This window comes from Watersipora subatra, chromosome 11, assembly GCF_963576615.1.
Source record: "Watersipora subatra chromosome 11, tzWatSuba1.1, whole genome shotgun sequence".
NCBI classification, from domain to species: domain Eukaryota; kingdom Metazoa; phylum Bryozoa; class Gymnolaemata; order Cheilostomatida; family Watersiporidae; genus Watersipora; species Watersipora subatra.
Window position 1 is genome coordinate 199,472 of NC_088718.1, and position 14,460 is coordinate 213,931.

The 14,460-nt window shown below is 34.1% G+C and overlaps 1 protein-coding gene across 2 annotated transcripts; it reads left to right on the forward strand.

The window, feature by feature from the left end:
- The first annotated feature begins 2,242 nt into the window (after positions 1-2,242).
- Positions 2,243-11,948, forward strand: LOC137408761 (uncharacterized). Of its 2 annotated transcripts, XR_010980127.1 has the most exons (4): positions 2,243-2,352; positions 5,370-5,474; positions 6,965-7,098; positions 11,361-11,948. XR_010980127.1 is itself a non-coding variant. In XM_068095345.1 (3 exons), exons 1-3 carry the CDS (start codon positions 2,267-2,269, stop codon positions 11,507-11,509), a joined length of 369 nt encoding a protein of 122 aa, XP_067951446.1. In that variant the 5' UTR covers positions 2,249-2,266; the 3' UTR covers positions 11,510-11,948. The 2 variants fall into 2 exon arrangements, 1 of the variants encoding a protein (XP_067951446.1); XM_068095345.1 differs by lacking the exon at positions 5,370-5,474 and having other exon boundaries at positions 2,249-2,352.
- Positions 11,949-14,460: the final 2,512 nt, after the last annotated feature.

A 14,460-nucleotide genomic window follows, 5' to 3' on the forward strand; every position in this document is an offset into this window, starting at 1 on the left:
AATGTAACCATACATACAGAAGTTTATACATATCTATACCCTAGCGGCCAGGGCTTTAGCAAGTTCTGGAAAGTAATGTGGATGTGTCAACTATCTTGAGTAGCTAGTTATATGTATATAGTAACATGTATAATTATATGAGTTACATACATACAATGATTTGTTTATATGTAGTAAAAAACAGGCCTGCCTTCAAAAACATGATTTAACAAGAAATAAAATAAAACATGAGATAAAATAGATAAAACATTAAACATGAAATAAAATGAAACGTAAACTAAATAAAACATTATTAAACATGAAATAAAACATGAAATAAATCATGAAAAACATGGCGCATAAAGAGGATAAATAATGATATATATTATACATGCATTTTACGGTATTTTTTTATGTATCAGTAAATGAAACACTTTAAATTAAAAATTTGTTTTAAAAATCTTAATTTAATAGCGCTTTTGCAGGTGCGCTTTCATCTTTAGCTTTTTCTGTTAGATTCACTTTTATCATCTGTGCTCTTTGACACTCTTTTTTAAAAAATAATTTATCAAATGAGGTCTGTTTCTGACGCCTTCTCAAATTTTCTCTATAGTAGCTCATGCAACTTCCATTAACATTGTCCATAACATGACCTGTAAGAACCTTTTCCGGATGTTTATTTTCAATGAACTTAGTACGGTTTTCATACCAACTTATAACTTCTTTGGTTTCTGCCTGTATAGGTTTTTCTGTCTCTTCTACATCTTCGCCACTCAATTGTTGCTTCTCTTGAATGCTGATCCTGTGCATGGCCTCCAATTCCTTCAAGTCCTTCCCTGTGCTTGCTTTAATGGATTTATTGTTTAAAAATAGTCGCAATTGTTAATAGGTTCTGAGCAATATTAACACTATTTATGATCTCCGACTCTGTTGTCATGGAAATCATTTCCTTCATCCGTCATGGAAATCAGATTCCTTAGCTAATGACCATAACTGTCACGAACAACTTTTATCGTATTTACTAGGTAAATTAGACACGCTGATTCCGATTTTGTACTCAAAATAAAGATTAGTCTACTAACCTTCAAAGTCATTTAGGCTTTTTTAAAGCGTTTCAATGTCCGTTTCGAAAACAACACAATCGGCATTACAAGCTCCGCCCATAAATATGTGACGAAACCTAGCTTTTTCAGAAACGGAAGTTCGGAATGTTTAGTCCGATTTAAAATTATAGAGATGGGTGTCTTAAAACCCATTATTATCTAAATCCAGCCTGTAAAATAATTTCAGTTTTTTATGAAAGGGATATAAACTATTTAAAATTGGTCGAAGCTTGCTACATGACGTTTAAATGGGCTGGACGCCGAGAAAAATTAGCTCAAAAAGCGCGGTTTTATCACAAGCTAGCGTTGTTGTCGCGCTTTTTAAATATGCAATGCTAAATAGCTTATCTACCTTTTTGAAAAGACTGATATTATTTTTAACGCTGAATTTAGATATTAATGGATTTTAAAACACCCATCTCTATTATTCTAAATCGGTCTAAACATACCTACGTAACTTCTGTTCCTAAAAAGCTAGGTTACGTCACGTATTTATGGGCGGAGCTTGTTATGCCGATTGTGTTGTTTTCGAGACCGATATTAAAATGCTATAAAAAATCCTTCATTACTCTGAAAGTTAGTGGCCTAATCTTTATTTTGATTACAAAATCGGAATCAGCATTTCTGATTTACATAGTAAATACGATAAAAGTTGTTCGTGACAGTTATGGTTTAAGTATAGATACTTGTAGTTACATATGTATACTGAATAAAGGTTTATGGTAAATATGACTACATTGCTAAAAATGAATATTTTGCTTAGGTACTTTATACAAAATTTTCTACATGCAATGTTGACCTGAGATAAATTGGTCATCGTGTCTCTTCCAAACGTTGCGAAAATGTTTTCGGCGAATCGCATTTCTATGTCTTTGTTATTTCGACATACGTAATAAGCACACTGACTGCCAAATTTGAACTCGGGCGAACAGTTTTTTGAATTCGTATGGTGAGGTGAAAAAATCATCATGTTCCACTTCGTAAGGTGAAAATAATCATATATCCGGGTTATCATATTTTGAGGGTGCACTTTACAGTGAACCTTAAGATAGATTTGTATCCCCACTACAGATTGATATACAGTGAACCTTGATAGATATACATACATGCTACCGATAAATATACAGTGGACCATGACATAAATATACATATACATTACAGATAGATGTATAGTGGACCTTGACATGGATGGGCATACATGCTACAGATATATATACAGTGAACTCGGAGGTATATACATACATGCTACAGATAGATCTACAGTGAACTCGTAGGTATATACTAGCATGCTACAGATAGATATGTAATGAACTTGGAGATAGATATACATGCATGTCACAGATACATATTCAGTGTACACAGAACTTGGAGATAGATATACATACATGCTACAAATAGATATATAGTGAACTCGAAGGTATATACATGCATGCTACAGATAGATATACAGTGAACTCGTAGGTATATACTTGCATGCTACAGATAGATATGTAATGAACTTGGAGATAGATATACATACATGCTACAAATAGATATACAGTGAACTCGGAGATGTATACATACATGCTACAGATAGATATGCTGTGAACCGGAGGAGCTAAAGATACAAACAGTCGTAACTCGACATACAAGCTTAATGTATTGCGAGACTGAGCACATTTGTCCATTTTCTCGTGTCTCAAAGCAATATTTCCTATGTTAGATACTAAATACAAATTAGTAAAGGTTTAGTTGAAGTTTAGTAAAATACATTCTAAACCTCAGCTTTAAGTATGTATTTAGTAAGCTAAAGCTAAATGAATGCCAGACATTCACCTACAGTAGTAGGTGAATGTCTGGCATTGAACTAACATGAACTTTAAATTTAACCTTAATGAATTTAGCTTACTAAACACGCATGCACGCACATAAAGATAAGTTTCATTCTTACACTAAACTCAATTCTAATTTTATTTCCGTTTTCTATTATCTTCGGGTCTGCGCTTTTCGCTTTGCTTTTACTATCATTTTTAGTCGGCCTTTTTAAAGGTTTTTCAAATTGATCCAACAAGAAAGACTGAGCAATGTGCTTCTCAAAAGCGGCCTTTCGCATACTTGATTTTAATCAAGTATGCAAAAGGCATACTTGATTAAAATCAAGTATCATAAGTAATTTTTTTGTCTATCAGTTGATATGTTGTTTGTTGTGCCAGGCGATCTCATTGTCAAGATATTTGAAGATTGAAATCGGAAAAAATTGATTGCGGTAACAACGCTCAGGCCAAAAAAACATGCCCAGACTTGTCCAAAATGATGTAACGCGTGATACAACCTGTCTCTATCTCTCGTATTCACATCGGCTAATTCGATAAAAGTCCAGTCCTACGCGGCTCTATTGGCATATATTTTATTTTGTATTTGCTCATGTTGGCTGGAATAAAATTTTAAATCCAGCTGCAGATACATAATTATTAATGTTTCAAACGCCTCAAATAAGGGAAATTGAAAACTTGTCATACTAACTTCCTCTAAATGCTGAGTAAATATTTCAGTACCGACTACCAATTCTACTAATCTACGGTAACTAGGTCGTCGAGTTAGCTTATATTATCACGGCCTTTGTATCAGCTAAGTTCTCAGTTGCTACACACACACACCGGAAACTAGCTACTAAAAAACTAGACATGCCGGCCTCGTTGGAAATAATATGTACGAATATATGGCGAAACAAACTGCATCCCAAAAAGTCATGTATAGTCTACGTTATCTAGTCATTATTAGTATCGATTTGTAAAAAAGTTTACTGGTCCATTCCATTAGTTAATTCAAATACAAAACAAATGGTTTTAGGAGTTGACCAAATTAGTGAACGCAAAACACCGTCAAGTTCGTTGAAATCAATTAACCCACCGATTCTGGTAAAGGATTAATAAAACTATTCTTGCACCTGGTTGGCGATTTGTGGGCTCAGCTGTTCTCACTTAGTAGGGTGGAGCATAAAACTTTTTAACTTAATATATGATCCGTTGGAATTGAGTCGAGCTATTCAAAACCATTTGTCAATACAGCTCTGAGTACACTTCATAAATCCATCTATCAGAGAAGATTTCAGCACAGATGATAACAGGGCTATAACGTATTCAATATGTTCTGCAAATCATATTTTGCATTATCTTCAATAATTTTTTTTTATAGGGGCCTATAATTTTTACAAGCAAAAAGAATTTCATCTCAGCATAAAGCTTTTATTAAAAATACTCATACAAGTCGTGGCCAATCACATCATTTCAGCTCCTATAATAGGACAAGTTAATCCACTGCAGCAAACTCACACAAAACATTATAGTTTATGTAGCACACATTCAAGTCTCTTTTTCGCATTTATGGCAGTTTCTACACTGACAAAGCTGCTTCGGCTGTAGGACCACATAAACATCCTGTAATCAATAAAACGAATGCAATAAATACATGTCATTCATAGATATGTCATTCTAACACGTATCTACTGAAGTTTTCAGTTTGAGAGTTAGATAAATTGCGAGTGTAATTTTCAAAATGAATAAATGTTTAAGAAAAGCATGAATACGCAAAGCCAACAATTCAAAGCTCTGTTTCTGATAGTTAAAGATTAGCATTGATCAATCGATGTTCCTTTCTTAAATTTACCTCCATTTTCCTATCTTTCTCTGCAGCATAACGCTGTTGATGCCTCTCAGCTCTAACCATAACCTGTCTGCCCCAATCTTTAATCACCTGACGCTCAGAAAACTTTGAGTCACTTTTGCTGAACTGGGCGCTGTTACAATTCTGTTGTTTGTCAATAAAACGTGTCGGTGTGGTAATTCAGTAAATTAATGATGTCAATTAAGTCAGTAAAGTAAATATCAGTGTCGATGGATGCACGTAGCTACTCGAATCTAATCTACTGCATGTGCGTAACTAACTAGTAATAGAGTGAAATCCCTAACAATGAGAATTTTCGAAATATGACCTAATTTAATATGACCTATATAAAAATTTTGTGCTTATGATTGGCTAATGAAGAGATCTTATATTTATCGCTTGTGGACTCTTTTCACATGTATCTCTTGTTACGGCACGAATAAAGCACCGGCTCGAATCTGAGCTTTTTAAAAGATGGCCTCATTCAAACGACTTGGAAAGGGTTAGTCTATAAAGACAAAAATGACATCAAATCGTAGCTGATGTTTTAGCCTTTTATTGGTCCTAATTTCATTAAATCGACCTTTTTGACACAACCACATCTTTAAGGGCTAAATTCCTAAAATTACTTTGTTTTCATTTTAGCTGGGAAACATGATATTGTTAACCCTCCCACTCCTGTCGCTCCTGAACTCAGCCAAGTGCATAAGCCAGACTTCAAAAAATTCCAAAGCCAGATTTTAGTTGAAGGTAAACATGTCATATGTGGTGAAAGATTAGGCAACGCAGCAGCTAGAGGCTGTTGTACCTGGCGGCATCATACATCTGGCAGCATCTTGCACATGACAGTATTTTGTACCAGGCAGCCATGTACACTTGGCAGTCATAGCATTAACAAATGTACTAAACCCATGTTTTCATTATGGTTTTGCATTTTGCATCGTGCTTCAATTTTATTCAGTTTTATTAAGATCTTGAAAGTTGTTTAGATCTTTGCCTAATGAGTGTGTCTAAAACATGTTGGTTTTATAAACATAGTGAGAAACATTCTACAACGTTTGGGAGGATGGCAAGATCTCAACAAACCTCACCATATGCAGTTAATCATAGTATAACATACATGTATATATATATTGTGTAACATACATGTATATATATATTGTATAACATACATGTATATATATATTGTGTAACATACATGTATATATATTGTATAACATACATGTATATATATATTGTGTAACATACATGTATATATATTGTATAACATACGTGTACATGTGTATATATATATATATTGTATAACATACATGTATATATATTGTATAACATTATACAACATCTCCTACCCACTCGCAACATCTCTGACTATTCTCACCAGCTCATGTTACCACTGATTGGGAAGAAGCAAGCCTTTATATTAAAACATAGTTTTTATGGTATTATTTATTAACAAATCAGGAGTAGGCTTAACCTATAACATGATTCAGTGTGTTAACATCAGTGTCACTTACTAGGAAGTTATCCTCGAGACTGAGTTTAATCAAGGTCAGCTGTCAGAAGTTATAATGGATTCAAGAACATAAATTGGCAACATAGAAATATTTCACAATTAGCTTACAAGTCAGATGTTTGAGGACAAAACGTTTGATGCCTATAAATTTAGCCTGTGTCCTAGTATTGCATCTAACCTCTAATAACCTGAGGTAGTCAGCTGATATGTTAGCCGACTTATAGGTATGAAACTGCTCCAAGTGGTTGGTTGTTTAGTCATATTCTCTTATAGATATTTCTTATAGGTATTGTAGGTATAAACATTTCTGTTTGTGGGCATAAAACCTGCCTTGTGTTCACAAAACTTGCCTTGTGCTCACAAAACTTGCCTTGTGCTCACAAAACTTGCCTTGTGCTCACAAACTTATTTGAAAACAAGTTTACAAGTAAATTAACGTTTTCCATAAATTAAAGTGTAACCATACATGACCATGTCTACATGTTTAATGTCCCTTGTTTGCAACCACTACCCATTGCGTACTTATTTCGAGGCAGAGTTTTGTCATGGTGTCAAGCTGTGCCCTTTTTTCTTATCTCTACTTTTGTTATTTCCTGGTCTGTCGCTATTACCAGATCTATGGTGCTATTTCTTGATTTATGCCACCTATGCCTTGGCTATGCTGCAGTTTCCTTGAACTATCATTCATGCAGTTTGGGCAGAAGTGCTAAACTTCTCTCATTTGCAGGATAGCAATGATAGATGTAGAGGAGTACCACTCACAGATTGATGGGTACATAAAGCAGATTATCTCTTTGGAGTTGCTCAACAAGGTCGTGCACAAGGTTGATCTCATGTTCAACGCGACCCCAGGGAAGCCTGGTTAGTATTTAATGCTAGCTCAGCAGATTTCATTAGGATTAACAGATAACACTATCAGATCTGTCATGGCTTCCTCAGTCACTATAGCTGGTTATAAGAAGGCTATCAGATCTGTCATGGCTTCCTCAGTCACTATAGCCGGTTATAAGAAGGCTATCAGATCTGTCATGGCTTCCTCAGTCACTATAGCCGGTTATAAGAAGGCTATCAGATCTGTCATGGCTTCCTCAGTCACTATAGCTGGTTATAAGAAGGCTATCAGATCTGTCATGGCTTCCTCAGTCACTATAGCTGGTTATAAGAAGGCTATCAGATCTGTCATGGCTTCCTCAGTCACTATAGCTGGTTATAAGAAGGCTATCAGATCTGCCATGGCTTCCTCAGTAACTATAGCTGGTTATAAGAAGGCTATCAGATCTGTCATGGCTTCCTCAGTCACTATAGCTGGTTATAAGAAGGCTATCAGATCTGTCATGGCTTCCTCAGTCACTATAGCTGGTTATAAGAAGGCTATCAGATCTGTCATGGCTTCCTCAGTCACTATAGCTGGTTATAAGAAGGCTATCAGATCTGTCATGGCTTCCTCAGTCACTATAGCTGGTTATAAGAAGGCTATCAGATCTGTCATGGCTTCCTCAGTCACTATAGCTGGTTATAAGAAGGCTATCAGATCTGCCATGGCTTCCTCAGTAACTATAGCTGGTTATAAGAAGGCTATCAGATCTGTCATGGCTTCCTCAGTCACTATAGCTGGTTATAAGAAGGCTATCAGATCTGTCATGGCTTCCTCAGTCACTATAGCTGGTTATAAGAAGGCTATCAGATCTGTCATGGCTTCCTCAGTCACTATAGCTGGTTATAAGAAGGCTATCAGATCTGTCATGGCTTCCTCAGTCACTATAGCTGGTTATAAGAAGGCTATCAGATCTGTCATGGCTTCCTCAGTCACTAAAGCTGGTTATAAGAAGGCTATCAGATCTGTCATGGCTTCCTCAGTCACTATAGCTGGTTATAAGAAGGCTATCAGATCTGTCATGGCTTCCTCAGTCACTATAGCTGGTTATAAGAAGGCTATCAGATCTGTCATGGCTTCCTCAGTCACTATAGCTGGTTATAAGAAGGCTATCAGATCTGTCATGGCTACCTTAGTCACTATAGCTGGTTATAAGAAGGCCATTAGTCAAGGAAATTAAAGTTTTTGCACGGTGCTTCACTTTTTTTTCAAAGTTAAAACTCATTATGTAACCAAAACAATTCTGAATTATGTACATTGGAGGGAATGGTTCTTGTTGGAAAAACTCTTACGTGTCATATGAACTTTGAGTTTGACAAAAAGGCAAAATTATTTGTTACCCAGAATGACCAATTTGTGATATGAGTTGCTAAACGCATTTTGTTGGTGATTTAAGCAAGGAAAGTTTTGTTCCAAGAAGGCTATCAGAAGTTGTGTTCCAATTCAACCACAATTCTTGCTTTTACATGTACAGTCCACCCTCTGGATACGATGTTGATCCGTTCCAGGGTTGGCGTCGTATGGTGAAAAATTTGTATGTAGGAGTATAGAAACAATTGTAATTATACAATGCAAACATCCACTAGTAAAAATCGTCAAAATTTTATAAAAAGATTTTTGCATATTGAAAATAAATAGCATTATAATATGTTAACTTTAGTAACTATAGTTACCAACAGTAACTGTATTTATTGTATTTAGTGGTTATGATCAGCAATAAGATGCAACATTATAATGTAATCAAATGCATCATGTATGGTAAAAAGTTCTTATCTTCTAGATGTACGTATAACATAAAATTTGAATTCACTTCAAATAAATTTGGCTTACTAAACACACATAAAACTAAGTTTTAGTATGTATTTTCAATTATTTCCCTGAATTTTAACTTTTTATCACTAATCAGTTTCGGTCTTCCCGTTCACTATAATATTGTGAACAAGCTTGTCTTGTTAAAACCTTTTTCAACTTAATTTGACAAGAAGGGCCAAGCGATGCAGTTCTCGAAAGCGGCTCCTCGCACACTTGGCCATTGAAAAAATAATTTTACGGTACGTACATACCTTTGGAGTAACGTGACTTGGGCTGGTACATGTAGCGAGTAGAGTAGAGGAGGCAAAAACGTATTGATGCTAATTATGTTACTGTAAACTTGCAAATAAATTTAATACATAACGAAATGGAATGTTTAGCAGGCTAAAAGAAGTTGTTTAATGATGTCGAAGGGATCGCAACTCCAATTTTTTTATAGGTTTAAAAAAGATTTTTACCATTTCCAAGTCCTGAAAAACAGAAATGGCCAGGAAGACACAGTTTTCTTGCTGGTGCAGAGAGTGCTCAAAGAAAACAAGCTAACTTGGTGCAATGTAGAATATAGCGTATTTGATCACTTATTGAGGAGGCTTGCTGGTGCACTGTAAATGCTGGTGCAAAGCAGACAATTGCTAGCTAACGCTTATAAAAGGATCCAGAGAAGGTTGTAGTTTGTACATATTTATACCCTAGAGGGCAGGGCTTTAGCAAGTTCTAGAAGGTAATGTGAATGTGTCAACTATCTTGAGTAGCTAGTTATAAATGAGTTACATACATCAATGGTTTGTATTTACGTAGTAGAAAACAGGCCCGCCTGCCAAAACATGATTAAACAACTAATAAAACATATAAGATAAATAAAACGTGATTAAACATGAAATAAAACATAAAATAAATAAAACGTGATTAAACATGAAATAAAGTAAAACAAAATTAAATGAATAAAACATAAAAAACATGACACACATAGAGGATAAATAATGATATATATTATACATGCCTTGCACAGCATTGTTTTTATATACCAGTTCACTTCAGTAAATTAAACACTTGAAATAAAAATTCTTCAAAAATACTTAATCTAATAGCACTTCTTCAGGTGTGCTTTCATCTTTAGCTTTTGTGTTAGATTTGCTGTTATCATCTGTGCTTTTCAAAACTTTTCTTTTGAAAAAGAATCTATCCAATGAAGTCTGTTTCTGACGACTCCTGAAAATTTCTCTAACAGAGATCCTGCACCTTTCATTAACATTATTTATAATACAGCATGTGAGAACCTTTTCCGGATGTTTATTTTCAATGAACTTAGTAAGGCTTTTATACCAACTTATAGCTTCTTTGATTTCTGCCTGTATAGGTTTTTCTGTCTCTTCTACATCTTCGCCACTCAATTGTTGCTTCTCTTGAATGCTGATCCTGTGCATTGCCTCCAATTCCTTCAAGTCGGCAGTTGTAACTTTTTCCTTGCTTTAATGGATTTCTTGTTTTTCATAATAGTTGCAATTGTTGATAGGTTGCGACCATATTCCTTAGCGGTATTAACAATGCGGGCGCCTTCTTCCTATTTATTTATGATCTCCAACTTTGTTGTCATGGAAATTGTTTTTCTTTCGTCCTGTAACGTTTGTATCGGTCTCAAATTCCATAGCTAACGAATTAAATATAGATACTTGTAGTTATATACGTATGCTGAATAAAGGTTTATAATAAAAGTGAGTATAACGTTAAAAATGAATATTTGTTCTCGCTTATGTACTTTTCACAAAATTTCCCACTTGGAATGCCGACCTGAAAGAAATCGGTCATCATTGTGAAAATGTTTTCAGCCAACTGCATTTCGGCGTCTTTTTCATTTCGACTCACGTAATAAGCACACTGACTGCCAAATTTGAACTCGAGCGAAAGTTTTCATGAACTCATATATAGTGAAATAAAATTTGTATGATGAGGTGAAAACCTCACCATGTTCAACTTCGTAGTGAAAAAATAGTATATCAGGGTAATCGTATCCTGAGGGTGCACTGTACATACAATTTGCATTTAACATAGAACTGTTGTCACCTTGGCTATAATGTTAGTGCAATCTTTCTCATTTATCAGTTGTGTTAGAATTGCCAGGGTCTGTGATCCTCCAGAAAATTCTGGTATCGCAAGAATTGCTGTCTCATTGTACTGTTTGTTATCAACTAATCCTTAAATTTTCTACTAGTTATGTTCGCTTTAGCATGTATACATACGCCACTCTCTCAGTGTTGTATGTAATATGTACACTCTCCAAATGCTATTCACCATCGATGTACAGTTCGGATGAAAGACTTATTTTTGTGGATTTATATGCATGCATCTACCTTCAATAATTTGGTCCTAATGACTTTGTATTGTTACCAATTGCCAGTGTGGGTTAATAGTCATGAGTTATTTGGTTTGATTCTTACAGTCAAAAAGCAACACTTGATCGAGCTGATAAGCCCAATTGCCAGTGCCAAAGCAAAGCTCTGCATCTCCATCATGGTTAAACTAAACCGACTGACACCTGGCAACGGCGGATGTGACTCGATGCTGGCCGTGCTTGGCAATCACGACTAAACCGGTCTCACGAGCTGATAACTGTTTAATCATACTATTCTTCTATAGAGTTTTTACATTTTTGTTAAGTCATATCTATTAGTGCATTGGATTAAAACAATATGAATTAATAAGCCATTGTAGTGTTTAGTATAACAATAGATAATGGTTGATGATGGTTGTAACCATCTTGTATTACCAACTCCACAGTTTAAATAAATAACTATAACTAAATAAAAAGTTTATAAATTTAGTCTCGAGGGTTGTAAACAGTTTTGTTTGTCTTGCTAGTAACGGTTGTAGTTTTCTATGCCAGTCCAAAAGCTTGTGGGTAGTTGACTCGTGATGTTCTTGATCCAATGTAAAGCCCCTTTTGCTATGTTGGATTGGGAATTTTCTTCAAGGACCATTTCAAAGTGGTGTTTGGCCTTTTCATACTCTCTAATCGACAGGTAATAGCATCCATGTTGCTCCTTTGCCTTTGTTTTTCGATAGCTGCCTTCGGCTGCCGCTTCTGCTTATATTGTATAACATACATGTATATATATTGCATTACATAGATGTATATATATATTGTATTACATACAAGTATATATATTGTGTAACATATATGTATATATATTGTATTACATACATGTATATATATTGTATTACATACATGTATATATATTGTGTAACATAATGTATATATATTGTATTACATACATGTGTATATATTGTATTACATACATGTATATATATTGTATTACATACATGTATATATATTGTGTAACATACATGTATATGTATTGTATAACATACATGTATATATATTGTATAACATACATGTATATATATTGTATAACATACATGTATATATATTGTATTACATACATGTATAAATATTATATAACATATATGTATATATATTGTATTACATACATGTATATATATTGTATTGCATACATGTATATATATTGTATAGCATACATGTATATACGTATATTGTATTACATACATGTATATTAATTGTATAACATACATGTATATATATTGTATTACATACATGTGTATATATTGTATTACATACATGTACATATATTGTATTACATACATGTATATATATTGTATTACATACATGTATATATATTGTATAACATACATGTATATATATTGTATTACATACATGTATATATATTGTATAACATACATGTTTGTTTGTTTGTTTGTTTATTTTCATCTATAATATAACCACAAAAAATAACATGAAGAGTGTTTCTAACAGTATAAAAGACAAGAGAAATAGAAAAAAATGTCACTCCAGGGAAGGTGATGATGAGGTCCCTGTGCGCAATAGCAAGGCTAATCAAGGCGCGGAACCTGAAAGTAGAGTCAGCAGAAGTATGTCTAGTTGGTTTAGTCGTCTGGTTGTCTGAGGTAGCGCTTCAGTTCATTTTTGAAAGAATTAGCATTTACAATTTTACGCAGTGTAACCGGTAGTCGATTCCATAGCAATGACTCCTGATAATCCAAACAACATTGACCAGCTTTTGTTTTAAACAATGGTATTTTTAGGTTTATGTATTTATATTGTATTACATACATGTATATATATTGTATAACATACATGTATATATACTGTATAACATATAGACATGTATGTTAGTCATCTCATTTTTAGTCATCTCTTACTTCTTTTATATTGTATAACTTACATGTATATATATATATATATAGTATTACATGTATATATATTGTATTACATGTATATATATATTGTATTACATACATGTAATACGTAAAGCTCTGCATAAAGCTTTTATTAAAAAGATTCATGCAAGTCGCGGCTACTCACATAGTTTCAGCTCATATAATAGGACAAGTTAATCTACTGCAGCAAACTCACACAAAACATCTTATAGTTTATGTAGCGCACATTCAAGTCTCTCTTTCCCATTTATGGCAGTTACCACACTGACAAAGCTGCTTTGGCTGGAAGGGCCACATAAACATCTTGTAAACTGTAATCAATAAAACAATGGCAATAAATAAATGTCATTCATAGATATGTCATTCTAACGTGTATCAACTGAAAGCTTTCAAATCGGGAGTTAGCTAAATTGCGAGTGTAATTTTAAAAATGAATAAATGTTTAACAAAAGCACAAGTACGCCAAGCCAACGGTTTGCAGCGTTGATTCTGGAAGTTAAAGATGTGCATTGATCAATCGATTTTCTTCACTTTTTACAAGTGAGACGTGTACATCTTAAGTATAATCATAAATCTAATTTACTAGCTATAACTGCCATAGAAAATTTGAAGCAAATGTTGCTAGGTGAAACTATAAAAAAAGTTATAAAACGACGATTGTTGATAGCAAAAAGTTATAGTTCTATTAATTAGTAAATGTGTCCATGAGTACTAAATTTATTATCTTTAGTACATTTATCAATCTAAGCCATTGTATTGCTAGATGCTATGGATGCTAAAAGGAAGCCGTCAAAAACTCACTGTGCATCCACATCTCGCATGCGCACACAGGAAATTACATTATAGCCTCAAACAGGAAAATATTACTTGAATGTAAACAACAGTATATCTATAGGAGACTCATAGTAAAAGATAAATTTACCTCCATTCTCTTAGCATACCTCCATTCCTCTGTAGCATAAAGCTGCTGACGTCTGTCAGCTCTAACTATAAGCTGTCTGCCACAAACATTGACCACTTTAACTATGCCGCAAGCTCCAGAGAACGTGACTCAGAGTTTTCTGAACATCATTACATGGTTAAAAATTGGGGTTGCAGAGGAAGATAGAATGGATGAAAATCTATCATTAACCTTGAGTCTCCTATATCTACAAAATGGATCCTCAGGATACAATTATACAGTTATACGATTTTTTCACCTTACAAAGTGGAACATGATGATATTTTCACCTCACCATACGAATCTTTTTTTGCACCACACGAATCTCTTTTCACCACACGAA

Excerpts from the sequence above, each read along its gene's own strand:
- LOC137408761 (XM_068095345.1), top strand. The coding sequence starts at position 2,267 with ATGGATGGGCATACATGCTACAGATATATATACAGTGAACTCGGAGGT. Across the intron at positions 2,353-6,964 it reads GATAGATCTACAGTGAACTC|GATAGCAATGATAGATGTAG; the intron begins GTAGGTATATAC and ends TCTCATTTGCAG. Across the intron at positions 7,099-11,360 it reads CGCGACCCCAGGGAAGCCTG|TCAAAAAGCAACACTTGATC; the intron begins GTTAGTATTTAA and ends TGATTCTTACAG.